The sequence below is a fragment of the Ammospiza nelsoni genome, chromosome 21 (assembly GCF_027579445.1).
Source record: "Ammospiza nelsoni isolate bAmmNel1 chromosome 21, bAmmNel1.pri, whole genome shotgun sequence".
In the NCBI taxonomy this organism is placed as follows: Eukaryota; Metazoa; Chordata; class Aves; order Passeriformes; family Passerellidae; genus Ammospiza; species Ammospiza nelsoni.
In genome coordinates this window covers 5,876,942-5,903,501 of record NC_080653.1, presented here as the reverse complement: position 1 = coordinate 5,903,501, position 26,560 = coordinate 5,876,942, and the positions used below count along the sequence as shown (strand labels likewise).

Genomic DNA, 26,560 nt, shown 5'->3' with positions numbered 1-26,560 from the left:
TAAGTGTAAAGGAGCAACTCAAGGAGATGGAAATTAAACTGGGGGAGATCATGGAGGGGACTGGGAGGCCAAAGGCCCAGGAGAGATGGACAGTAAATCCAATCTGCAGTGGAGTAAATCAGAAATATTCACCATTTGTGTTCTAACAGCCTGTTGTGGGGATGCTCAGGGGGTTGGTGCCACAGTCCTGCTCTGTGGTTTATCAGCACAGCAATGGGGCCAGGGCATCCTGTGGCCTTGTGGGAAGGAGGGAGGAAGCCCCAGATGTGTGGGGTGCCTGAGGAGTGGGGTCATCCCTCAGTAACACCCCAGGGCTGTGTGGTGAGTAAGGGCTTTAGTAAAGGCTGGCCATGGGTCCCTGTTGGGTGTTGCTGGGGTGTCAGTAGGAGCCTGGTTTGGCTCCTTGGCTGGAGTGGGATGGATCAGCATGGATACAACAGCAAGGAAAAAGCTTGGTGGGACACAGAAGAACCTTGCAGAGCTGTGCTGCAAGGCCTCTATCCAAAGAATTGCTAGGCAGCCTTGTGCTCCTAAGACAAAGTGTAAAGCAAAACTCATTTTCTGTGTGTGCTTTAATGCTGTCCCATGTGGCCGCTGGTGCTCACTGTTTTTCCTTGCTCACAGTGCCTCTGAGTGCCATGGGGGAGCCCAGCATGGACCCAAGCATTGCTGCTGACAGCCCTGCCCAGCAGGACTCTCTCTTCAGCATGACAGACGTGTTCCTCATCTCCCTCATCACTGGGCTTCTCACCTACTGGTTCTTCTTCCGCAAGAAAAAGGAGGAGGTGCCTGAGCTCCCCAAGATGCAGACAGTGTAAGTAACAACTCTCAGCCTGTGTGGCTTTAGTGGAGCTTCTCTCTCTTGTGGTGGGTTGTGGGAGGCTCAGCCGGTTGTGGGAGGTGGTGAGGGGGCGTTTCTGTGCCCTCAGCTGCTGTGGGTTCTGCTCACAGTGCAGAAAGGCCAGGCTGCAGTTCTGCCTTACCCCACCGTGTGGCTCAGATTGGGAATTGGCCTTTCCCAAGCAAGGCAGGAAAGCATCTGGCTGTACTTTAGAACTCTTAAGGATTTCATTCTTGGTGTTTTCTGATAAAAGTCACATTTAGGTTAATCTGGAAAAAGGTTGCTTGCTCTTAAACAGATTTCCTGTTTATCTACCCTTGGCTGTGAAGGAAAGAAATAGTTCCTGGGATGTGCTGCTTGGCAGCTGCTGTAAATCATGATTGGCTTTTGATACCAGGTTACCACTGGAGTGGAAGACTGGATTTGGAGAGAGAGAGCTTTGTTCTACCCTGCCTTCTGCAAAGGGCTTGGGGCCAGGAATGAGCCACACAGGTGGAGATCTGGGTGCATTTCATTCCTTGTCTCAGTCACATTCCAAACTTAACATCGGTTTTCTGCTGGATTTTTTTAGCTCATGCTTTGTTTCTGGAGGTTGGAAAGTACATTTTTTTCTGGCTGGGAGGGTTTTAAAGGGCAGCAGTGTCCCTGGCTGTGCTGCCTTGTGCAGATGGGTGCACACATGGCTGGCAGCAGCCCAGCTGCCTGTGCCAGCCCAGCCTTACCTTGGGAATGTGTCCTGTTGGATTGCTGGGATGCTTTCCCTGCCGTGCCTGCCAGCCAGGGCTGTGTGTGTCAGTGCACGTGGTCGCCTCTGGAGATTGTAAGAATGGCTGTGCTGGCTGGGGAAAGGGCACTGTCCATCTGAAATTGGATCCTGTCGTGGCACAGCCTGGGCTGTGACTGATTCCACCTGCAGCCCATCATGTGCAGCTCTTCCAGAGGCTGTGGTGACCTTGCAGGGAAGCTTTGACTGCTGCTTGTGTGTTACCACCTTGTTCTGCTGCAGGGTCTCAGCACGTGGGTCCATCCCAGCCTGGCTGCAGGTCCTGGCTCTGAGCTGCCTCACAGGCACTTTGTTTCCTCTCTGGGGTCTGCGCTGCTTTCTCTGTCTCGGTGAGCAGTGAGGGAGCAGCTGCTCCTTGTGGGAGATGTGGAACAGCAGCACCTCATGTTGCTGCTAACCAGAGGTGAGGTTGTTCAGCAAGTTATCTGACACAGCTGCACTTTGGAAAAGTGTCAGCCAGGCAGGTGCAGAGTGACAGGAGGCTGTGGGGTGGTTTTTTCCCTGTACCCTGCTGCAGCCCTGCTGTGGTCATTATATCAAGCTGGTCCCAGGGCAGTGTGACCCTAAAAGCCAAGGCTGTGGCTGGTGGCACATCCATCCTTCAGGACAGAGACAGTGACTTCCTGCAGCTTTTGCAGTGGGATTTTATGGGATGCCTGGAACCGGGAGGAAAATGAGTGAGAAAACAAGCTTGGTCAGCCTTGGGTTTCCTTCCCTCCTGTAATCCTTCAGTCTGGGGTGGAGTTTCCTTTCTGATGAACAAGCAAATCAGGGTCCTACTGTCAGCCTCTGCCTGTGGCTGGCTGGATATGGGGGGCCGGGGAGCTGTCCCAGAGCCATGAAGGCAGAGAGGCCTCAGTGGGGCTGTCTCTGGCTGCAGTGGAGAGCCTTGACCTTTGGAGGGGTTGCATTTCTTCAGCTCATTCTCTGCAGCTCTGCCAAAGTGCCTGAACTGCTTTATCTGATGGCATTGGATGATGGTTTCTGTTGTTTTCACTTTGGCCCCCCAATTTCAGCCTCAGAAGGTGCCGAATAACAATTCAGACACATCTCAGTGGCTGCTGCTTTAGCAATGTGTTTGCAGTGCTGAAGAGTGCAATGCTGACCTAAACACAGCATCCAGCACCTCAGTGTCCTTCTGGGGTTTTTGGGAGCAGCACACCTTCATGAAACCACATCAGCTCAGCAGGGTCTGCAAAGAAAACGCCACTTTTGTTAGTGCCCTTAATTGTGGAACAGCAGATGTGAGGTTGAGATGCCCTGTTCTGGGTTCTCTCTGTGTGGCCTGGGAATCATGATCCTTTCCCAGCAATGCATCTCCAGTTCAGCCACAGCTCAGAGAGGGATCAGGCTGCTGATCTTCACCCTTAAGTGGAGCTGTTTTCCTGCCTGAAGTGCCCACAGAAGGGACAGAACCCAGCACATGCAGACGAGGTGTCCTGTACCTGTGACGTGTAACACGAGTGTGTGGGCCAGGCTGGGATCCCACTGAGTGAGCATTGCTGGTGTTTTGACCACTTTCAGACTTAATTAAAACCAGCAGAGCAGCCCTCCCTGCAGCCTGCTCTGCAGATGTCGTTAGGGAGAGCAGCTCTGGATCCCAGCAGCCACGGCCACTGCGCTGCTGCTTCCTCGCAGGGCCATTGCCGGGGAATGCAGGAATTTATTTTTGCTCTTTGGCTGCTCCTCCTCTGCAAGTTTCTCAATCACAGATTCCTTTCCTTTGTCCTGTCCCCACTCTGCAGACAGTCATCCTGGGGAGATGCTGGTGGGACAGCCATTGGTATGCTGAGTGTCACCCTCTCCCTTCTCCCCCCCCTCTTTAACATTGTTTGGGACAGAAGCTGGCTTATCTCTATTCTGCAGCTATGCACAAATCCATTCCCTGGTACTTGTAGGGCTTCCTGTGGCAGGAATTGCTCCAAGTCCTCAGCCTGATTAGCTCTCTGCTGCCTGTGTGTGTGAGAGAGACCATCTCTAATTTAATTTAATAGGATCCTGAGGAAAACAAACTCCTTTGAGCTGCCTCCGTAATGGCACTGCCATAGTTACCCAAAGCATTGCTCACGCAGTGTCTGGAATCGTTTCATTCAGCTACAGCATCAAGCTTTTTTTTTCCCTCTTTTTTTTTAATAAAAGAATATATAAAAGCAGCTGTGATATAAACAGTTTCCAAGGGAACGAGGCTGGGGGAGGGTTTTGTGTCCCGTCCCCTGCTCCGTGCGGGTGGGAGAGGGACGTGTGCTGCGGAGCATCCTGGGAGCTTTCATTCTCCACTCCTAATTCCTTTCTGCCACTGCTGCCAGATGTTGCAGTTTCTCAGGACTGAGCAGATCCTCTCAGTAACTTCCAAAGCCCCACCAGGAGGATTGGAGAGGACGGCACCACTCCTGCTATGACCCGTGCCGGGACCTTTTGTGCCGGCTCTCTTCTCCTCAACAAAAGGCTGATGCTCGGCTTTAACGCCCGGGAGGAGCAGAATGGAAAGGCCTGTGTGCCTGTGGCTCCAGAGCTAAGTTAGATCCGTCCCCCCACAGCTCCCTTTGCAGACACAGCTGCCCTGGACTCTTTGTCTGCCTCCTCCCTGCCCTGCCATGGGCTGTGTGTACTCGGCCCCGCGGGAAGAGCCGGCCCTGGCCAGGTGAGTTACTCTGCCTGATGGGCTGCTGGGGTCCTTCCAGCTCCAGAGCTGGGTGGGGTGGGTGCCTCCTCCCTCTGCAGCAGGAGGAGAAGGAAAGGGAGAGGCTCTGCTTGGAAGCAGGCTGCTCCTCACTTCTGGATGCGCTGACTGAGCTGTCGGTGCTCGGTTTCTGTGCGGCATCCAGGCTGTGTCCTCACTTCTGGATGTATCTGTGCTTTCAGCAGGAAAGCCACTGGAGCTTTCTGAAGAGAGTTGTTCAGCTGAGACAGGCTTTGGTGTTCTTGCTGAGCTGTTGGAAGCTTCCTCTCCTGTCCTAAGTGACAGAGAGCCCTGGGAGTCGTTTGTGCTGTGGGCTCTCACCAAGTGCAGGGGGAGCTGTACAAGTTACAGGCTCACTCTGACAATGGGGTTAATCCCCTTCCCTCACCCAGTGCTTCTTCCAGTGCTTGTAGCTGCTACCTTGAGCTGTCTTAAGCTGTAAGAGCAGTCCTTGCTGAGGACAAACTTTCTCTTCCAAGTTTCCCTGGCAGGGCAGTGGAAATGTGTGTAGTTTCTGCCTTTGGTGCCTGTGTGTTTTCGTTGCTCAGATTTTCAGGCCACCCTGATGAAGTAGTTTCAGGGAGCTGTGTAGCCTTTTTTCCAAAGCCAGGCTCATTATTTCCTCTGTATCTGAGCCACAGCCTGTTCTCCAGCACTCACTTCAGTGCAGGATTGCCTCCTTTGAAAACAGACGAGCTCCATGTGCTGCTCCCTTTTCTCTTCCAAAGGGAGCTTGTTGAAAGGATCTAAAAACTTTTCTTTTTCTCCTCCTTTAAAAGCATTTTGTTTAGTAGTTAAACCAACAGTTGTTTTAATTGGATCTCATTTGCAGAGGGCAGGAGTTAAAAAGTTCACCAAGGAGATAAAAACTAAGTGAGAGCTGTGTCTTGAGAGCTTTCCTGAGCCCCTGCCCTGGCTGCAGCATGAGCAGGGCTGAGGCTGCTCCCTTAAGATATTTTTGATATCCCAGTTCCCAACAGGGGACAAATGACAACGTGGGGAGGCTGTTAACTGCTGAGAGAGCCAAGCAGGGTGTGAAGCAGCTCTCCTGGGAGCACGGCTGCCTTGGGGAGCTTTTTGGGGTCAGCTCTGCTTGTCCTTTGTGTGTGCTCTGTCTTTTGTATGGAATGTTGGTGCTCAGAGCTGTCAGGCCCAGTTATGGAGCTCCTTGATCCCTTTGGGTAGCAAGGGGTGCTGGAAGGGATGTTTAATGAGTGTCCCCCACCCTGCTGCTCTGCGTGTGTGTGCTCTCCACAAATGCCTCAGCACATCCTCGGGATCCCTCCCTCTGGGCTACAGAGCTGAGGAAACTGTTAGCAAGCTCTTCACATGGGCTGGAGCCAAAACCATTTGTTTTTTGCCTGGAGGCTTCTCTCTTCCCACAGGAGACCCGGCCTTGCATTCTTCCATTGTGGGACAGGAACGGGTCCCACGTTCCTCTTCCCTGCTACCAGAGCTGGGGGAGGACAGCAGGGGAGCTTCTGTCCTGGCCTGCTCTGCAAAGCTCCCAGCACCTAATCTCACTGCAGTTATGGTCACCTCTGCTTGTGAGGCTCCCAGAGTCCCCTGGGCTGGGCTGGTTTCACTCCATGACACTGAAAATCCAAAGATGTACTAAGGATAGCAAAGCTCTGCTGGGCTCCCTCCCTCGCAGCCACAGCAGTGTGAATCCAAACCTCCAGTGGGGTTTGTCCCACTTCCAAGCTAGGGAAAACCACATCTATACAATAATGCAAATGTTCTGTGCAGGAAATCCATGCTGGGAATGAGAAGCCAGCACAGAATGAGCTCCACAGGACCTTGGCTGGCAGTGCTGGCCTTGCTGGGAGCTCTGTGGCTCTGAGCAGCTGTGTGTGCCTGCTCCACAGGGCTCTGCAGCTCTGGGGCTCATGGCTGGCATCTGGAGGTTCAAACAGCTGATTTTTAGCCCTGTTTGACTTCAGGTTTGGGGGATGTGCCCTGGGCAGCATGGCTCAGGACTGATCCTGCCTGCCCACGGTGGTGTGGGAAGGAAGGAGTTTTCCATCCCCTTCTTTCAAACCATGGCTTGGCCCCTGAGACTTATCTGGAGACCTGTTCCTGTGAGATCCTTTAGCTGAGCTGTGAAACCCCTCAGAGCAGTTGATAAAGGTTTCCTGGTGAGCAGGGCTGTGTTCCTGTGCTTTTCCCGTGGGAGGATTCACTGATGGGGGTCAGGCAGGAACTCAGCTTCTCCCCTGTGCTCCAAGTCCCTGCTCCATGGTTGTGTGCAGAAGCCCTGTGACTGAGCACTGTGGCCAGTAGAGATTCTCACTCTTTTGGGCAGCTTTCCTGAGGTCTGGAGGCCACTTTTCTCCCACTTGGTTACTCCTAACCTCAAATATGAATGTGCTCATCTGAAAAGATGTTCCTCCTGTCTTTCAGAGCAGCTCCAGTGAGAGACAGCAGCTTCATTGAGAAGATGAAGAAGACGGTAAGCTGCTTGTTCTGGGAAGGTGGGGGAGCTCATGTCCATCCCATTTTCCTCTGGAAACTGTCAGCAGGAGGAGCTGGTTTGGATTCAGACACATGGCTGCTGCAGAGAGCATCCAGAGGAAGGCTGTGTGAGCAGCCAGGAATAGCTCTTTCAGTCTGTGCCTGAGAGTTGTTCTTAGAGAAGAAATTCAAGTGAAATTTCAGTGGTGGAAAAAAATAATGTAATATGAGATCAAAGTCAGAAGGGAAATGGCAGAGACTTTGAAGTCATTGGCTGGCAGTTGTTTATCTGTGTGGTTGGTTCCCAAACTGGCTTGGCTGTGCAGTGGGAATTGTACACAGAACTGTCAGCTTTTGACTTTGGACACAAGAGGAAGCAAGGGCTGGATGCATTTTCCATTCTACTTCAAAGTAGCTGGCTTGCAGCAGAGCAGGAGCTCTGGTGCTCAGGCACTTGCCCAGAGCCTTTGGCAAGTTCTGCATTCTCATCCAGGGTGTTCCCTGTTTCCAGGAGTCACGCTGCAGCCTCCAAGTTGAGAATAAATAAATCTGGAAAGTTTATCCTTTGCTTTGGGTTTTAGTCTGACCTGAATCTCCCCTCTGAGAGTGGCAAGAGTCATGTTCTCATTTAACAGCTCAGCCTTGATTTTTCTGCCAAGCTCTTGGAGTCCTGCACAAGCACACAGTCCTGGTTGCCTTTAGGTTGCAGTCCAGGATTCCTGATCTCAGGCATTTCCTTGTGCTTCATCCATGCATTTGCCAAATAACTAATCATCACTTAAAAGGGATTTTTCTCTCTCTCCAGGGCCGGAATATTGTGGTTTTCTATGGCTCCCAGACGGGCACAGCTGAGGAGTTTGCCAATCGCCTGGCCAAAGATGCCCATCGCTATGGCCTCCGGGGCATGGCAGCAGACCCAGAGGAGTATGACCTGGTAATTGAGCCTTGAACAGCCTTGGGATAGTCACAACCTTTCAGTGCTCTCTAGAAAAATCCAATGACTCTGGCCAAGGGGCAGTTGTGTCATTTAGGGTAGAAAAGATCAGCCTGAGTGATGCAGGTACAGGCTCAATCCTTGCCATTCTGCATTCTCCTGATACTTTAAAGCCTTGCATGGCAAATCCCATTGCTTTTCTTTCTAGTGGAGCAGAAATATTGACTTGCAGTCCAGTGAGGGTGGTTTCCTTTATTTTCCCAACCATTTTGGGTAGGTCTGGCCTTTCCCAACCCCTTCTGCAAACACGGGGTGCTGTTTGCACACCTACGCTGTGGGAATAGGAGTTGCCCAACAGCCACAGTGTGGGATCCTTGAAGATTCGTTCTTTCCTCTGCTTGCAGTCGGACCTGAGTCGCCTCTCTGAGATTGACAAGTCCTTGGCAGTGTTCTGCATGGCCACCTATGGAGAGGGGGATCCCACAGACAATGCCCAGGATTTCTATGACTGGCTGCAGGAGGCTGATGCCGACCTCTCGGGTCTCCGGTTTGCAGTAAGTGGCTCCATTCCAGTTTTTATGTTGTATTTGGGCAGGAAGGCCAAAAGCCCTCCAGAGTGGTGTGGGGAAAGGCACAACATGATGTCTGTGCCTTGTACACCTTGTCTGGGATGAGATCCCTGCTGTCTTCCTGCCCAGGCTTTGTGGAATCCTGCAAATGTACTTCTGGAGGCTTTAAATGCAAATATCAGAGTTTGCTCTCCACTCTCTAAGTCATGAGGGTTTCCTGGTATAAACAGCCCCAAACAGCCCTGCAGGCACTGAATACAGGTTTGTAAATGAGCTGCAGGCTGCTGCTGCTCTTCAGAAGCTAATTGGGCAGCCTGGGGCCAGATCTTCTCCCACAAATTAAATCACTTGGAGGAGTGTGTAGCTCTCTTCATGTGCAGAGCTGAATAACTGGCTGAGAAACAGCCAGCTCACCTAAACCCTGGCCAAATTCCTTAGGCAGCATAATATTGCAGATGAGAGTGAAATCCACTGGTGGAGATGTGAAGCTACTCTGTGTGAAGCAGTGAGCAAGGATTTATTTACTGTATGGTTTGTGGGAGGTAAAGGCCAGCAATGGCTCTCCAGGCAGTCCAGGTTCTTACTGGTCCCACAAGGAGATATGCAGGAGTTCCTGGAAGAGCATCCAGGCTCAGGGGAGGTGCTGGTGCCTCCTGACCACACACTGGTAGATTCTTACTGGAGAATTGATGGGGGAGCTGGGAGAGGTCTCACTGCCTTTGTTCTGCATCCTCTGTGGGGTGATACCTGGCCAGAGGATGTCAAATGGATGGGGAAAGTCCACCTCTTGCTTCTGCATGCTCATGAGTGTTCCCTTCCAGGTCTTTGGGCTGGGGAACAAAACTTATGAGCACTTCAATGCCATGGGGAAGTATGTGGACAAGAGGCTGGAGGAGCTTGGAGCGCAGCGCATCTTTGAGCTGGGGCTGGGAGATGATGATGGCAAGTGAGTGCCTTGGGCTGAGGGGCTGGGCAGAGCTGGCTGAAAGCACCTTGGAAGGGACCTTGGCAGGGAATGGGTTCCACTACCAAGCCAGAAATAAGCTCCACAGGGTTTGTTGTTGGGGTTGATGTGTTTGTGTCTGCTGTGTCTCCCACAATCAGCTCCCTGTGCACAGGGAGTGTCCTGAGGGATCCTGTGTCTGGGAAATCCCACCTCAGCTCTAAATGCCCATGGCACAGCTGGAGCAGGCTTTGCTGCCTCCTCTGCCTTTGCGGATAAACTCACCCATCCCAGTGAAGGAAGCAAGTTAATCTCCTTGGGAGCTGTTTTATGGTGGGAGGCAGCAATTTTCCAGCTCAGACAATGATATTTTCTTTTTATTTTTTTTACCTTTCTGTGTTCACCTGAGCACCTTGGGACATTACATCAACCTGTGGCTCTACCTCTAAGCTCTGCAGGGCCTTTTGGGAGGGATGTGACATGTGTGGAAGGCTCTCTGAGCCTGGAAAAATAAGCAATGCCACAGAGGAATAATGACCTTTTAGGAAGGTCCCCTCATGCCAGGGATGGACAATGAGGAGCTGAGCTTTTTAAAGACTGAGCCTAAATAACAAAGCCTGCCTTGGCAGGGCTGGGGAAGAGAGGGGTGTCTGGTGTAGCAGCAGCTCCCACTCAGTGCCCTGCAGGTGCTTTCCTGGTGATCCATGGGCATGTGGAGGTCCCAGGGGTGCCTGGGTCTAAGGAAATGCCTTTTTCCACAGTGATGGGAGGAGGGCACAGGGGTCTCAGGTGGCTTCTCTGGGAATGGGGCTGGATTACTGACTCTCTCTTCTGCCCTGCCTAGCCTGGAAGAAGACTTCATCACCTGGAGAGAGCAGTTCTGGCCAGCAGTGTGTGAGCACTTCGGGGTGGAGGCTACAGGAGAAGAGTCCAGGTGGGTTTGGGAGCAGCTCCTCCTGGGTGTCACAGACTGGTCACCTTGTCTGGTGGCTGTGCCATCAGCCCTGGGCTGCTGTTCCATTTCCTCTGTGCTGCCTCCGCTTCCAGACTCAAGGGCATGAGTGAAGTGTAGCAGTGAGTGGGGCTGTTTGGCCTGAGCCTGTGCTGGTGTGAGTCTGTGCCCAGCTCTGGGTTCCTGTTCTGAGTGGGGAGATGATGGCTCTGGTTCCTTTGGGGCTGGCTGTGCTGGTTGTGAGGCTTCAGGGAGGCTGAGGGTTCCCCTTGCTTTGGGCTTTCTGCAGAGTCTGCCTGTTTTCTCATGTCTCAAGAGGGGCAAAGGGATGGAATTTGCATTTGTTTTTGAGCTGCAGCAAATCCAGCAAAGGAGATGATGCTTCCAGCTGTACCTTGTGGGTTCCAATTTGACTTTTTTCTCTTTTCTCTCCTTTTTTCTCTCCCAGCATCCGTCAGTACGAGCTGGTGGTGCACACAGATGTGAACATGAACAAAGTCTACACGGGGGAGATGGGCAGGCTCAAGAGCTACGAGAACCAGAAGCCGTGAGTGCCAAACCCCTGGGCAGGGCTTGGCTGGTGGCTCCCTGATGTTTCTAACAGCACCTGCAGCGCAGCAGGTCTCTGCCCAAGAGAAATGGGCTCAGAGCTCCACTGGGACTCTGAGATTTCCCAGTTAATGAATCATTCACGGTGATGGAATGGCTGTGGTCACATGTGCTGCTTGGCTGGTACATCCACAGCATCTGTCCTGAGCCTTTCCTTGCCTGCAGTGGCCAATGCATGATGGCTGCTGGCAGTATTGCTGTGGGGGGATGAGCTTGAAACATTCATTCCAGCCTGAAATATTCCTTTGAGATGTGACAGTGCCTCCAATCCAGTTCTGTCATGTGTCCTTAATGGGACAGAAGCTGTTGACTGCTGGGCTGTGCTGAGAAGGAAAAGGATCTGTTTTCTGTGCCAGTGTGGGGAGCAGCAGGGCCATGATCTGTTTCTGTGCCAGTGTGGGGAGCAGCAGATCATAATTTGGTTCGTGCTGGGGTGCAGTGTGCTCTGGAACAGGATGCAAATCATGGCAGCCTGCTCTGGAGTCAGAGGAGCATGCCTGGATAGAAGGAGCTCCATGAGCCTGCAGGAGGGAATCCCAGAGCACCTTTGTGTTTCCTTGCAGCCCCTTTGATGCCAAGAACCCCTTCCTGGCTCAGGTCACAGAGAACCGCAAGCTGAATGAGGGTGGAGAGCGACACTTGATGCACCTGGAGCTGGATATCTCCAATTCCAAAATCAGGTACTGCCCTGGGGGAGACTGCTCCTCTCTCTTGTCAGGAGCAAAGAGCAAGGATGTGGCACCAGCCTCATCCAGCACTTAGAAGGAGACCTTGCTCCTTAACACTGTCCTTTTGGGCTTCTGTACCAGCTGTTGCACTGCTTTGGGTCCATCCCATCTCACATCCCTGTCCTACCTGAGCAGTCCCAGTTGCAGGAATTCTCTAGAAGTCAATAAATGAGAGGGCAGCTGAGCCGGGGATTGCTCTTGCCTGTATGTGCCTGGTTTAGATGTATGAGCATAGGGGGAATAAAGCCCTGTTCTTAAAACCCTCTCACTGGCCTAAATCCCTTAAATTGTTAGGAAGTCACGAATCCAGGTGGCTTAACATAACAACTGCAGAGGTTTTGAGGAGCTCTGCTCTGTTCTGTTGGGAAACTGACCTGTCCTTGCTGGAATTCTGGCAAAACTGCTGTTAATAAAAACCCTGGGAAACCATTATCCCACAATGCAACTGCTGGCTCTGTGGATGCTGGTGCTGCAGGTCCTGTGCATCAGACCTCAGGGTTGTCCTGCTGCCCCTTGCCTCAGCCCCCTTGTGTTCTGGCTGAGCTGCTGGGGGTGCTCAAGAAGGGGTGCAGGTGTTCCATGTGCTCTCCTTCCTCCTGCTCTGTGCCAGGTATGAGTCTGGGGACCACGTGGCTGTGTACCCAGCCAACGACTCCTCCCTGGTGAACCAGATTGGTGAGATCCTGGGCACGGACCTGGACACTGTCATGTCCCTGAACAACTTGGATGGTGAGTAGGGATCTCCAGTTCTCCAGCTGTGGCCTCTGTCCTTCACCCTCAGATCCTGTGAGGCACCTCCAGATGTCCCACAGCCCCTCTCAGCATTGTGCTGTTTTAGCAGGGGCTCAGAGCCTGCTTGCTGAGATCAGCTGAAGTGGGTCACTTGTGAAATGTGCTTGGTGAGCCCATTCAACAACAAATTATGTAACAACACATTCCTAATTATGGAGCATCAGCCCACCAGAGCATCCTTCAGCAGCCCTGGAGCTCCTCAGGGCCCTGAGTGTGTGAGATGTTCTTATTCAGACATGGGAGGAGGCACAGGCTTGGGGACTGAGCTGCCAGCAGGGAGCACTTGTGCTGATCCAAGGAGCTGTTCCTGGGGAGCATTCCCAGCAGAACCAGCCTCTGGCAGGAGGGAGATGGCAGCTGCTGCCCACCACAGTCCTGGAGCAGCACAGCCAGACCTGAGGCATCAGATGTGCTGGCCCAGAAGCCTGAGAGAGCTCCTGGTTTCTAGAGACAAAGTGAATTTCAGGCATTGCTGGAGCCTGTGGCCCCCGTGCAGTGTCCCGTGCTGTCATTTGTGTCCCTTATGGAGCTCTCAAGGCTGAAGAGAATGGCGCTGGCCTTGGAGCACAGCTGACAGAGCCTGAGGACACTTTTGAGGCCAGATCTGATGGAGGTGTAAGTGCCTGAGGCCAAATTAGCCGTGGAGGGCAGCCCCTGCTTAGCCTGGGGGTTTGCTGGACTGTGCGTGGAGATCTCAGGGCAGGGAGCCCCTTGGGGAGCACAGGGTGTGTCTGTTGTATTTTTTGCTTCAGAACTGTCAGGAAGCATCTATGAAACACAAAATGGGCTACTGGGAGATGGAGCTGCCTGGGGAGGGAGGTGATTCAGTGTGAGCTGGGGCTCTGACCCACAGGCTGCTCTTTCCTCCCTGAAACCCACTGTGCTCTGTCTCCAGCCCTCACAGCCGGCACAAAACCTCTTAACGCAACAGCACAAGGTGGATGATCTTTAATTTTTCTTTCTCTCCCACTTCTCCAGAGGAATCCAACAAGAAGCATCCCTTCCCCTGCCCCACATCATACAGGACAGCCCTGACCTACTACCTGGACATCACCAACCCTCCCCGCACCAACGTGCTCTACGAGCTGGCCCAGTACGCCTCGGACAGCGGCGAGCAGGAGCGCCTGCGCAAAATGGCCTCATCTGCTGCTGAGGGCAAGGTGGGAGCACTGCCCTGCCCACCTGCCCTGGGGGTCCCCAAAAGGCACCCAGAGAGCCCACGGGGTGGGGAGGCCCTGGGGGGAATTTCCTAAGTTACACCCCATTGACTGCTTCCCCTGTTCCTGTGTCTGTCCCTATGTTCTTGAGCCATTCCCTCCCATTTCCCTGCTGGGCCCTTATCTTTGTATTGCCCCCAGACCAGGGTCAGCCCCCAGGCCCCTGGGAGAGAAAGCTGGGCTCTGCAGGTGTGTGTGCTGGAGACCTGAATGTTGTCATCTTATTGCAAAGCTCCCACACCTTGGTGATTTCTCATGGACAACTCCTCACAGCATTGACTCCTTCACAGTACAGCCAACAAACTCCAGCTCCCTTCTCACCCAGCTAACCCACTCTTTTGTAGCACTTGTCTTCTTATTGGACACAGCTGTGGCCTGTTAAGGGCAGGCCTGTTCCTAATCTTTGGTGATTAGTGCAACTGCAACTCCTAAGGGGTGAGATTGCCTTCTGCACTATTGTCTTACATTCTCTCCCTCCACACCTGAACATCTCACCGTGCAGCTGAATTAAACATCTGTGGATATTATGCAAAGGCCCTTCAGGCTCAAGGGGGGTGTTTGCCAGCCCTGTGGGCAGGTTGTGATGCCTGTGCTCTCCTTGCCTGCAGGCGCTGTACCTCAGCTGGGTGGTGGAGGCCCGCAGGAACATCCTGGCCATCCTGCAGGACATGCCCTCCCTGCGCCCCCCCATCGACCACCTGTGCGAGCTCCTGCCCCGCCTGCAGGCCCGCTACTACTCCATCGCCTCCTCCTCCAAGGTGGGTGTGCTTCCTGCAGGGAATGGGCCCATGGGGGGACCTCTCCAGCTGCAGCTCCCCTCAGCTGGGAGCTGGACACAGGAAGCTTCTCCTGGTGCCATTTGAGAGGGGCAGGTTTAGTGATCTCTGATTTAGTTATCCCAGCTTCTCACAGGGTTTGTGCAGAGTTCCATGCTGCAGCCAGCTGTGCCCTGATACCACCAGACTCTCTGGAGTCCTGCTCCTCTTTGCCCATTTGCCTGGCAAGGTGGCATTTTAGGGGCTGGTCAAAAGTCTCTCTTGGCAACCTCCAGGAAAGCTCAGTGGTCCCGCAATGAGTTGAGGACAAGACAGAAGCCCCATGAGGAGCATGCAGGGAGGAGTAACTGTTCCAGTGTTAACATGAGGTTAAATTTCTCCCACATTCCTGAACACAGTGTGGGGTTGCTGGGCTCCTTCTCTGCCTAGTTCCAGCATCTCTTCCCTTCAAGTCTGTATTGCAGGGAACATGCTGTTGTCTCCTTATCACAAAAGTTCTATACTTTCTTGGTGTTCCTCATAGGCAGCTCCTCAGAACACTGACTCTTCACAAAGTAACCAACTGACTCCACCTCCCTTCCCAACCAGCCACCCCACTCTTTCATAGCATCTTCTTCTCATTGCTTACAGCTGTGGCCTGTTCAAGTCAGGCCTGCTCCTAATCTTTGATAATTGGCCCAGCTGCAACTCCTTAGGGGTAAGCCTACTTTCTACACTATTTTCTTATATTCTATCCCCTTACACAGGTCCATCCCAACTCCATCCACATCTGTGCCGTGACGGTGGAGTACGAGACCAAGACGGGCCGCCTGAACAAAGGGGTGGCCACCAGCTGGCTCAGGAGCAAGGTGCCTGGCCAGCCTGGGAGCAGCTCCCAGGTGCCTGGCCAGCAGGAGAGCAGCTCCCAGGTGCCTGTGCAGCAGGGGAGCAGCTCCCTGGTGCCCATGTACGTGCGCAAGTCGCAGTTCCGGCTGCCCTTCAAGCCCAGCACGCCCGTGATCATGATCGGGCCGGGCACCGGCATCGCCCCCTTCATGGGCTTCATCCAAGAGAGGGCCTGGCTCAAGCAGCAGGGTGAGTGCCCAGGGCTGGAGCTGCTGCAGGGCTCCCTAAGGGCAGTTTGGTGCCTCCAGGGTGCAGCTTTGCTGGTCCTGCTGCGGGTTGGTCCAGCCAAAAGCAGAGTGCTGGGGCAGGGTGAACAGGGCTGGGTGGTTTTGTCCACACAAGGGTGTCTGTCCTGCTCTTGGCCACAGAGGATGTTTGGGGGTGGACAGACCTGGGGCACTTCTCTAAGCTCTGCCACTATTGTAAATCAAAGGTGACTCCAACAAAGGGGAGAGAGAATGATGCATCTGACTCCATCATCAGAAGGCTAATTAATTACTTTATTATACTATACTATATAATTTCATCTAAATTGAATCTGCTGTGCACTCTTGCTCACAACTGCACAGAACTGCACTCATCTCTCATTCTCTCGTGACTGTCCCATGACAGTCCAACACACACACAATTGGCCCTGATAGGCCAAGGGAACAAAACACCATCACTTTGGGTAAACAATCCCCATATTGCATTCTACTTTAGCCCAACACAGGCACAGCAAGCGAGATAACAACTGTGTTTTCCTTCTTCTCTGCTTGTCTCACAGCTTCTCTCTGTTCAGAGGGCATGTGAATACCACATGCCAGCACCACACCTCCAAGTAACCACAGTCAGGTCACTCAGACTGGATTCTAAAGCCTGTGGAATCAGTCCTGAGCTTCCCCTTGTAACCAAAACCCATCTGTGAGCCCAGGGTGGGGGAGAGCACAGGGCTGGGGGCTGCTGGGGCTGTCAGGACAAGGGGAAGTTCAGAAGGAGGCTGGAAGGCCCAGCTGATGAGGCTGTGTGACCCACCCTGCAGGCAAGGAGGTGGGTGAGACAGTGCTTTACTATGGCTGCCGCCACGAGCGCGAGGACTACCTGTACCGGGAGGAGCTGGCCCGCTTCCAGAAGGAGGGAGTGCTCACCCAGCTCAACGTGGCCTTCTCCAGGGACCAGGCTGAGAAGGTACCACACTGTTCCTGCTGCCCACCATGCTCCATGGCAGGCAGGAGCGCCCAGCACCCTCCTGTCTCCCAGAGCTGTGAGCACAGCCTTGCCTTCCTGAGCCTCCCCCTCCAAGGTCTGTGGTGTGGGGGCTCTGCTCCTCTCCCCTCACTCCCACCTTGTTTCCTGCCAGGTTTATGTCCAGCACTTACTGAAGAAGAACAAGGAGAATGTCTGGAAGCTGGTTAATGAGGGGATGGCTCACATCTACGTGTGCGGGTAGGTCTGGGCACAGGATGGGAATTTGGGGGCAATTCTCAGGAAAAGGAGCGTGACTCAGTTTCCCCAGGTGTGCATTACAAGCCCTGGGAGGGTTCTGCTGCCCAGGTTCACAGGAGGGCAGGGGGCTGTGGTGAGCACACCCTGCAGGGTGGGAGGTGGCTGTGTGGCTGTGCTCTGGTGTCTCACTCACCCCCTGTTTGCAGCGATGCGCGGAACATGGCCCGGGACGTGCAGAACACCTTCTACGAGATCGTCTCCGAGTTTGGCAACATGAGCCAGCCCCAGGCCGTGGACTATGTAAAGAAACTGATGACAAAGGGCCGCTACTCCCTGGATGTGTGGAGCTAAGAGCAGGGCTGGCGGGGCCAGGGAGAGAGCAGGTCCCCAGGTATGGGCCAGGGGAGCTGGCAAGTGCCTGCTCACCCACTGCTGCTGTGGGTGACGGTGTTGTCCCCTGCCCACGGTGTTGTCCCCTGCCCACGGCTACCCCGGTGTCACTCCCAACCCTTCCTGGGCCTCTGCATTCCCTCGGGGCAGGCTGGGCACCCAGGGGGTGGAAAGGGTTGAGAGGGGCAGGGGGGTAGCTCAGGCTGCTGCCCAGGAGCTGCGGTGTCACCGACACCTCAGGGTGCACCAGCGTTGGCCTTGAGGCCAGGGACAGCAGGGACACGGCCACGAGGGACAGACACAGCCAGGGAGTCCTTTCCTGGACACGAGGTGCTGCCTTATCCCCGGGGCTGGAGCCCAGCCTGGCCTGCAGGGACAGCAGAGGGGGGTGGAGGGGCTGTGCTGGGGCTGGGGTCGCAGCTTTGCCTCCCTCCTGCCACCCCTGGCATGTGGGGCTGGCAGTGGGCACAGAGCTGTCCCATGGCCCCAGCAGCGTGTCCTGCTCCATTCCTGCTGCCTGCCCTGGCTCCAGCAGCAGCGGGAAGCTCCTCCCCCTGTGGAATAACGCCGGATTGGAGGCGGGCTCTCAGCAGCCCCTGGGAGCCCTGCCTGCTCCCCTGAGCCCAGCCCCTCCTTCACATCACGTACGATCATTTTTTAAATACGGTTTTTATTTTGAACATCTTTGTGATTTTAGCGTGGAAAAAAAAAAAAACAAAACAAAAAAAAAAACAAAACAAAACAAAAACAACACAAACCCCAGACTTCCAGGCTGTCCAATGATTGTAAATTATTTAAATACATTTACCCTTGGAATAAAAACCCTGTGTCTGGAGTTCACTTCCTGCATCTCTCTGCTCAGCCAGAGGGAAGAAGGAGGCAGGAGGAGCAATGGATGAAAACCAGGAGGGAATTTGGGGATGTGGTGGTAGCTCTGGGTTTGGTCTGAGCTGGGGCAGCCCCTACCCTGAGTGCTGGGCTCTGGAGGGGAGGGAGGATGGCAGGGGGGGCTCTGGACTGGGGTGCAGCTGTGCCCAACCTGCTCTTTGGTTCTTCCAGAGCTCCCAGTGCTGGTACAGCTGGTGCAGGGTGACTCTTCCCCACCTCCAGGGACACTGAGGTTCTGCTGGGCTCCTTGGGATGCCATGGGAAGGAGCACCCCCTGCAGCTCAGGCTGGTGGAAGGGCACAGGGAGATGACTTTTCATAAAATCCTGGGCTCATTTAGGCTGGAAAGCCCCTCCAAATCACAGAGTCCAACCCTTAACCCAGCACTACCAAACCCACCACTCAACCATGTCCCCAGCTGCCACATCTACATGGCTTTTAGATCCCTGCAGGGATGGTGACTCCACAACTGCTTGGGGCAGCCTCTGTCAGGGCTGGACAACCCTTTTTTGTGAAGACATTTTCCTTAATATCTGATCTAAACCTGGTGGAAGCTGAGGCTGTTTCCTCTTGTCCTATTGTGACAATTTTCCTCTTGCCCCCCACCTCCACCCTCTTTTCAGGGAGGTTGTGCCAGGACCCACATCCTGATGAACCAAAGCCACAGAGCAGAGTGTGGGAGCAGTTCCCAGACTGAGCCAGGGCAGCTCCTTCCCTTTATTTTCACATCTGCAGCCCCAGGAGCTGCCAGCCCAGGCTGCTGCTTGCATTGCCCAGCCCCAGCTCCTGCTGCTCCCACCCCATTCCCTGTGGATTGGAGGTGAGGGAGGAGCTGGGGCAGCCCTGGAATCAGAGCTGTGCACAGCCCCAGCTGCCGTGGGTGCAGGGCTGGGGGGCAAAGGGGGATCCTGCAGCACCCCAGGAGCTGTGGGAGGCAGTCCCTGGGCACTGCCCTGTCCCAGTGAGGAGCAGCAGCATCCAGAGGACATCCCAGTGCCAGGAAGGGCAGTGGCTGTCCCCTGCTGTCTGGATGGGGAAGGCAGCCAGGACGGGAGGTGCAGGGTGCCCCTGGCTGCAGGTGAGTGACTCCAGCAGGGATCCAGCCCCACAGGGACTGTCCAGGAGCAGGCCCCAAGCTCTGTCCCACAGCCAGGCCTCCAAGGGATGGGGTGAGACCCCAGAGTCCGGACGGAATTGAGGAGATGGGGACAGGGGATGGAGAAACAGTCCAGGCCCCCACAGGGCCCCACTTCAGTTCTCCTTTGTGTCCTGGTTCTTGTTCTGGATCTTCTGGTGGACGACACGGAGCGTGGTGAAGAAGTTGCCCAGGAAGAGGATGGAGAAGGGGAGGCCGCACATGAGGACCTGTGGGAGGAGAGGATGGGGTCAGGAGCACAGACCTACCTGGGATCCCCCTCCAGGGCCCTTCCAGGAGCCTCCTTACCTGCCACTCCTTGCACTCGGGGTGCTGCAGCATGCGGAACAGGGTGATGGCATTGTACAGCTGCCAGAACTGAGGGGAGAGGAGATTGAGGAGAGCTGCTGCTGCTGCTGCCACAGGCTCAGCCCAGGCCCCAGCCTGTCCAGCTGCTCCCCCTGGGTACAAACCCCACACCCACTGCTCCCTCTGGGTATAAACCCCACACAGCTGCTCCCCCTGGGTATAAACCCCACACAGCTGCTGTCTCTGGGTATAAACCCCACACCAGCTGCTGTCTCTGGGTATAAACCCCACACCCACTGTTCCCTCTGGGTACAAACCCCACACCAGCTGCTCCCTCTGGGTATAAACCCCACACAGCTGCTGTCTCTGGGTATAAACCCCACACCCACTGCTGTCTCTGGGTACAAACCCCACACCCACTGCTCCCTCTGGGCATAAACCCCACCCCAACCTCGTGTGGGGGCAGTGAAACCCCATCCAGGCTCATTCCCAGAGGACCCCAGCTGGGACATCCCCCCTGTTTCAGGCCAGCTGGAGCCCAAGGGCCTCAGGAAGCCGCAGAGCAGCCTTTGGCCATCAGCCTCAAGAATCTGACCGAGGAAGGGCTCAATCCTTTCATCAGCAGCTCAAAGCTGGAGCTCAGAAGGGCTTTGGAAAGGCTTTGGAAGGGTTCTCACCCAGCAGAACCACCCCAGCTCCTCCCCACCTCACTTCCCCAGCTGTGGTGGCTGCTTTGGAGGGAGAGGCTCAGCATTTGTTGGGAGCATGTCCCTGCTGTGGCAGTGCCACGTCCAGGGCATGAGCACAGCTGGGAAAGGGGCACATCCCACTCCCACCCAGGCTCTGACATCCTGCAGGGACTGGGGCAGCCTCACCTGCCCAAAGAAGAGGAAGGGAAGCAGGAACGTGAGGCCTCTCCACATCCAGGACTGGAAGCCCTCTGCAAAGGAGGAAGGTTTCTGTGAGGAGCTGGAATGGGCTGTGGGCAGGGGATGGGGCCCAGCTCCCCCAGACATGGAGGGCAGGGAGGCTCAGTCCCACACGTGCCTGCCTGAGGAGGTGCTGCCATTCCAGCCTCACTGTGGGCACAGGTAGGGGGGACAGAGGCAGGGACCCCTAATCCAGCACAGGGCTCTGGTCCCCAGCTCCTGCCGTCGGTGTCACAGGGGCTGGGGAGGTGACAGCCCACAGTGCCTGGGGTTTGAGGGGTGTGCCACGTCTGAAGGGGCAAACCTGGGATGCCCAGAGCCACATCCACTGCCACCTCACATCCTGAGGGAGCCCAGGAATGCCCAGAGCCACACATCACATCCTGAAGGAGCCAGCTGTGGGCTGGTGGTCCCAGCAGAGCAGGAGGAGGGGGACAATCATCCTGTGGGGTGGTGCTGCCCCATAGGAGATGCTGCTCTGGGAGCTTTGGTTTGTTTGACTTGTAGCTTTTACTGTTCCTGCCACTGATGAGAGTGACCTCAAATCCAAGTGCCACCATTTCCTCCAGCACAACCCACAGCTCCCAGTGAGCTGAGCAGCACAGGGCACACCCCACTCACCCACAGTCAGGTCCATGTTGTGCCTCTCTCCCAGCGCCCGCAGCCGGTACAAGCACCCGCTCTGGTAGTAATACTGCAGGAACTGCACAAAGCCTGCAAGGAGAGCAGGGCTGCTGTCAGGAGCTGCCCAGGGATCACCTTCCAGCCTCAGCAGCACCCCACGAGGCCAAGGGAAGCACCAGGTGAGCTGAGAGCTGAGCAGCTGCAGCCAGGTCTCCATGTGCAGAGCACCTGGGTTAGTTCCCTGGCCCAGCACACAGGGCAGCACTTACTCTGGTACATGGAGAAGGACAGAAACTGGTTCCTGAACATCTGGTACATGAGCCCATCTGGCCTGTGGAGAGACAGTGCTGGCTGGGGGACGTGGGGCTGCGAGGGGACAGCCAGCTCTGCCTGTCCCAGAGCCCAGGCAGTCCCTCCATGGGACAAGGGACAGACACTCACCACGTCAGCATGACACCTGAGAGGAAGGTGGAGATGTAGTGATGGAAAACCCACCAGCCTTTGATCCTGGAGGCAGACACAGAGAAGCACCATCACATCTGGAGCATGGACCCAGAGCCAAAGGCAGCCTGGAGAGTGCAGCAGCCCAGCCCAGCCATCCCCAGCTCCCAGGGCTGGTTGGGAAATGCCTCAGAGCAGGACCCAGGGCCTCGGGGCTGGGCAGCACCAGGGCCCTGCCGGCTCCACCTGCCCACGCGGAACGGGAGGTTCCTCCTGCAGCTCCAGCAGGGTTTGCACACACCCTGAGTGGGAGGGAGCTGCTCCCCCGTGGCAGGGATGGCCCAGCCCCTCCCCAGGCCCAGGGCACTCACTTGGAGCCGTTGTTGATGAGGATGCTCTCGCGGATGGTGAGGGTGCAGTAGTACCACACCAGGAGGAAGTTGAAGACGGCGTCTGTCACCCTGTGTCACACAGAGCAGGGTGTCAAGGCACGTGCTGGGGGCACAGGCACGGTGACAGCCCCTGGGACACCCACCCCAAGGGAAGGGACCGGCTCCCCACCACCCACCATGGCCACACAGCCACAAAGGCCACCCCACCTCCAGGTGCTTTAGCAGCATCTCCTGTTCAGCTCTGGATATTCCAGGATGGGAGCGAAGGGCAGGGAGGAGATCTCTGCCCAGCACCAAGACAGGCTCACCTGGAGTTGAGGAGGAACCGACAGGAGAAGGAGACAATGAGGAGGATGATGGTGAGGTAGAGCTTGAACTTCTCGTACTCATCTTTATATGCAAACCTGCAGGGAAGCACAGGGACAGGCTTGGAGCAAGGGGGCTGCTGGAAATCTGTGTCCTCCCGTCCCATCTGGCTGGGTAAAGTGATGTTTCTGGGAGAACCTTGCCTTGGGGGTATTTCTGAGAGCAGAGCACATCATCAGGCTGCTCCCACACAGCTGGGACACATCTGAGCTCCCCAAACCACCCCAGCCTGGGGGTGGCCCTGGTGGGGGAGATGGGCACACTGGGATGGGCACACATCTCCAAGGGGAGGACTGGGGAGCAGAGGGAGAGGGGAGTGGCTCCTGGCTGGGCATCTCTGGCAAGGGAAAGGCTCCAAGGGGCCAAAACCAACTTCTGGTGCTTCCCCAAGGGAAGAGAAGGGGACTATCCACTGTCTGTCTTTCCTGGAAGTTCCTGACACAGTGGAAACACAGACGTGGCTTCAGTTGGAGGATCCCATTAACTTGTCAGAGCTAATGGTCCAGCCCAGCCCAGCAGCAGGAATGTGAGGGGGAGCCAAGGATTTGGCTGATTCCTGGGAAGGGAATCTACACCAGGTGAGCCAAGGCAGCCCCGTGTCTGCCTGGGAGGAGCTGCTGTTCCTGGTGCCAAGGGGATCCCAAGGCAGGAAAATCAGAGGAGCAGCGAGGGGGGGCCGTACTTGGCCTGTTTGCTGAGCAGGGTCACGTTCACATTGCCGAGCACCAGACTCAGGTACAACCTGGGGAGAGAGCAGAGCGTTAGCACAGGACCTGCCTGTGCAGCTGTCCCCTCCTGTGCCACCAATGAGACCAGGGATGAGCCCCAGGTGCTTCCACAAACCCTCTGGAATCCCCTCCCATGGGTGGGGAGCACACAGCCCACCTCCCACAGCCCTGGGGTGTTCACCAGGGCTTCTCCTCGGGTACAGCCACTGGGCAAGGGTGGGTGATGGCCATGAGCAGGCAGAGGAGTGAGGGCAGCACTGCTGGTGTCCCTGGGGAGCCCAAGGGGAGCAGCACAGCCGTGACACCGCTGGGTGCAGGGTGGCAGCTCTGGGGTCTGTCCCTTACAGCCACAGGGATGTGGAGGGTGGCCCAGGCAGAGCTGAGGCGCCTTCTCACCCGTTCTTCTTTGGCAGATAGGCCTCCATCTCAAAGAACACGTTCTGCCTCTCTTTAATCAGGCTCTGGGTCTCTTGGATGGATGCTTCCTGCTCGGGACTCGCCTGGGCTCTGCATCTGGGGAGCAAACACAGGCACTGGCACCAGCAGAGCCTCTGGGACGTGAGCAGCACGTGTTGGCACTGCACAAGTGACTGATGGGGCAAGGACACCCCAAGGACGGGGAAGGGGCATGGGAGGCAAGTCCACAACTCCATCTGCAGGGTGAGCTCCTCTGTCAGGCCGTGGTGGTGCTCAAGGTGAGGCCAGGTGGGTCTCTCACCCTCAGCAAGGATGGGGAGAGCTTTGTGCAGGAGGGGGGCAGTTCATGGTACCTGCAAAACCCCTGCAAGCTCTCAACTGCAAACAGGACACAGGAAAGGGGGGCTGGGGAAGAGCAGCCTGCCCACAGCCCCTGGCTGCAGAGAGGTTTGCATTTGAGGCATGAGGGGAGCTCAGTCCTGCCTGCTGTCCCCTCCTGTGGTGTCACAAGCACTGACTCACTTTTTGAGGGACAGGGACAGCTCCTTCAGCCGCTTCTTCTGCCGGGCGATGGAGCTGGAGATGCCATCCTGCAGCTTGGTCAGCTCCTCGAGTTTCTGCTTGTACAGCTTGTGGTTGTCCTGGGAAGGAGAGAGAGACCAGCACATGTCAGAGCTGCCAGCCCAGACACCCCTGTCCTTGGGCCCTCTATGAAAAATGTCCTTGATTTCACCTGTGTGGCTGCTGGGTGAGAAGAGGGGTGGCCAGGTGTGTTTGGGGACAGCCAGCCCTGCTTCCATGGGGATGCCCAGCCCCAATCCCAAGCAGGACATGCACAGGATGTTCCCGTGCTCAGGACACCAATGACTGCACACAGCAGATAGGAAAGGCTTGGGAATAAACCCAGGGTGGGACAACTGTGGTGCCACAGTTGGCTTTGAGTTCTGGGATAGGATGAGCAGCTCTTTGTGCCTCCAGCTCTCCCAGCTCATGGCTTTAGGGCTCCACCTGAGCTCTCCTGGGAAGCTGGAAGGAGCTTGAGCCCTCTATGATGCTTTTGTTAAAAAATGTCCTTAATTTTTTAAGGACATTAATTCCCTTAATTTCACCTGTGCTGCTGCTGGGTGAGAGGAGGGGTGGCTGCAGAAGGCCAGGTGTGCTTGGGACAGCCAGCCCTGCTTCCATGGGGATGCCCAGCCCCAATCCCAAGCAGGACATGCACAGGATGTTCCCATGCTTGGGACACCAATGACTGCACACAGCAGATAGGAAAGGCTTGGGAATTAACCCTGGGTGGGCCAGGGTACAACTGTGGTGCCACAGAAGACAGGATGAGCAGCTCTTTGTGCCTCAGCTCTCCCAGCTGGTGGCTTTGGGGCTCCCCTGGGAAGCTGGAAGGAGCCTGTCCATGAGCTGGACAAAGGAAGGGCTCCCAGCAGGGCTGCAGCCAATGTAACCCAACCATACCTGGATAAGGCTGCCTGCATTTCTCCACTATTTTTAGTAGGGAAAGGGGAGAGCTGCTGGATCAATGCTGCTGCTGCTGCTGGTCCAGATCAGCAGGAAAAGAGCCTCACCTCGGCCACAGCAGCCTGAGGGCCACCTCCACATGCTGCTCACTCCAACCCTTGGACTAGACCTTGGCACGAACTAATTCTAACCTCTGTAGCTCTTATCAACCACTCGTTTACCAGATCTTAAAAGGTGTTCCCAAAGGAGAAAGGTGAAACCAAGAGCAGAGGAGAGAGCCCTTCTCCCTCTGGTGACAAGCAAGGAGGGAAGGGATCCCAGATAGTCCCGGTTCCACAGCAGTGATTTATGTCCCTGATTTATCCCAGGACATTCCCTGCTTGACCACGGAGCTTTCCTGCTGCCACCTTCAGTCACCTCGCTCTGGCTGTGGAGTTAACCGTGAGCAAGTGGCTTTTGTGACCAGTCCTTCAGCCGCGCCAGCCCCGGGGACAGCCCGTGTGAGGAGCGACCCGGGCAGGGAGGAGGTGTCCCAGGGGAAGGGCCGGCGCTGAGCGGCCTCTCAGGGCTCGGAGTGGGCGACCCGGGACATCCACGCAAGCCCTATGGAGCAAGAGGAGGTTTCTCAAAGCCTCCCTTGCCCCAGATCTGGGCAACGACATCCGCTTCACCCTGTCACCCTGCTCCGGGGGGAAGGAGGGCGAAAGGGAACGGCTGCGGCTGCAGCCCGGTGACAGGACACGGTTGGCCAACCTTCCCCTGGGGTGACCCTGTGCGAGCTGAACCCTGCCCACTCCTTCTCCGGCACGCAGGCAGGCAGCGCCCTGGGGATTACACAAAGCAGGTGGAAGCACCTCTGACACCGGTCACCTTCCTGGCACGGAGCGGTGACAGGGGACAGCACCGGGGACACGGCACCGGGCTGAAGCGTGCCCGCGTTCCGGGAGCGCTGGCTCTGCCGGCCGGTGTCCCCGCGGCTGCCCCGAGAGCGGCGATAAGGGCTGGGACAGCATCTGCGCACCTCGTCCGGCCGTGCCACGCCGGGCACCGCCGCTCCCAGCAGCAAAACCGGGAGATCTGAGCTCTCCACGCCACGTCCGCGGCGAGCTGGGGCATCAGAGCGGGGAACCCCGCTGGTCCCGAGCCCGGCACAGCCCGGCACAGCCCGGTACAGCACGGCACAGCCCGCACCCTGCCCTGCTCCCAAACGCTGTGCCCCAAGGCACACGGGGGCTGGGGCACGGCGGGGACAGCCCGGCTCCCGCCGTGCCCGCTGGGGATGCCGCGGAGCACCGGCGGGGGATCCCCCAGCCCCGGTGCCGGTAACCGCGGCGTGCCGCGCTCGGCCGGAGCGCTGCCCCGGCCCGTGCCGGGCCCGGTGGTACCTGGATGCGCTGGTAGCCGTCCTGCAGCTCCTCCCACTCGCGCAGGCACTCGGCGAGCGAGGCGCCCCAGGCCATGGCGGCGATGGCGGCGGCGGCGACCGGCCCGGCCCGGCCCGCGGCGACGGGCGGCGCTGGCCACGCCCCCTTCCGGACACGCCCCGGGGCGGGGCTGGGGGCGGGGCCTCCGTCAGACCGCGCTCCCCTCAGAAACCGAGCCTGGCAAAACAGAAATTCCCCCGGAAAAGCAGAAATTCCCTCTAAAATGGAGCCTGGAAAATGAGAAATTCCCCTGGAAAACCAGAAATTCCCTCTGAAGCAGAGCCTGGAGAGCCAGAAATTCCCCTGGAAAACCAGAAATTCCCTCTAGATCAGAGCCTGAAAAACCAGAAATTCCCTCTAGATCAGAGCCTGAAAAACCAGAAATTCCCTCTTAAGTTGGAGCCTGGAAAACCAGAAATTCCCTCAAAACGAGAGCCTGGAAAATGAGAAATTCCCTCA

At 56.0% G+C, this 26,560-nt stretch overlaps 2 protein-coding genes across 6 annotated transcripts in view; one reads left to right on the top strand and one right to left on the bottom strand.

Annotated features, from left to right (window-relative positions):
• LOC132082662 (NADPH--cytochrome P450 reductase) overlaps positions 1–17,736 on the top strand; it is a 30,113-nt gene extending 12,377 nt beyond the window's left edge. For all 5 annotated transcript variants that reach the window (XM_059487029.1, XM_059487031.1, XM_059487032.1 and 2 more), the window contains 15 exons: positions 625–814; positions 6,709–6,757; positions 7,565–7,693; positions 8,098–8,247; positions 9,084–9,208; positions 10,050–10,139; positions 10,606–10,704; positions 11,330–11,446; positions 12,105–12,223; positions 13,265–13,446; positions 14,112–14,261; positions 15,026–15,353; positions 16,186–16,331; positions 16,504–16,589; positions 16,796–17,736. In XM_059487029.1, coding sequence (XP_059343012.1) covers positions 639–814; positions 6,709–6,757; positions 7,565–7,693; positions 8,098–8,247; positions 9,084–9,208; positions 10,050–10,139; positions 10,606–10,704; positions 11,330–11,446; positions 12,105–12,223; positions 13,265–13,446; positions 14,112–14,261; positions 15,026–15,353; positions 16,186–16,331; positions 16,504–16,589; positions 16,796–16,940 — 2,091 coding nt within the window. In that variant the 5' untranslated portion in view covers positions 625–638 and the 3' untranslated portion in view covers positions 16,941–17,736. The remainder of the gene's footprint in view (positions 1–624; positions 815–6,708; positions 6,758–7,564; positions 7,694–8,097; positions 8,248–9,083; positions 9,209–10,049; positions 10,140–10,605; positions 10,705–11,329; positions 11,447–12,104; positions 12,224–13,264; positions 13,447–14,111; positions 14,262–15,025; positions 15,354–16,185; positions 16,332–16,503; positions 16,590–16,795) is intronic.
• TMEM120A (transmembrane protein 120A) lies at positions 17,705–26,182 on the bottom strand. Its single transcript, XM_059487035.1, has 12 exons — positions 26,063–26,182; positions 23,730–23,848; positions 23,187–23,303; positions 22,745–22,804; positions 22,005–22,100; positions 21,676–21,765; positions 21,305–21,370; positions 21,133–21,194; positions 20,861–20,953; positions 20,186–20,250; positions 19,311–19,379; positions 17,705–19,231 (listed from the first exon to the last, which is right to left on the bottom strand). The coding sequence occupies exons 1-12, from the start codon at positions 26,135–26,137 to the stop codon at positions 19,118–19,120; spliced, it is 1,026 nt and encodes a 341-aa protein (XP_059343018.1). The 5' UTR covers positions 26,138–26,182; the 3' UTR covers positions 17,705–19,117.
• Between the last annotated feature and the right edge of the window lie 378 nt (positions 26,183–26,560).

Excerpts from the sequence above, each read along its gene's own strand:
- TMEM120A (XM_059487035.1), bottom strand. The coding sequence starts at position 26,137 with ATGGCCTGGGGCGCCTCGCTCGCCGAGTGCCTGCGCGAGTGGGAGGAG. Across the intron at positions 22,805-23,186 it reads TATCTGCCAAAGAAGAACGG|GTTGTACCTGAGTCTGGTGC; the intron begins GTGAGAAGGCGC and ends CTCTCTCCCCAG. Across the intron at positions 21,195-21,304 it reads TCAGGTGTCATGCTGACGTG|GCCAGATGGGCTCATGTACC; the intron begins GTGAGTGTCTGT and ends GTCTCTCCACAG.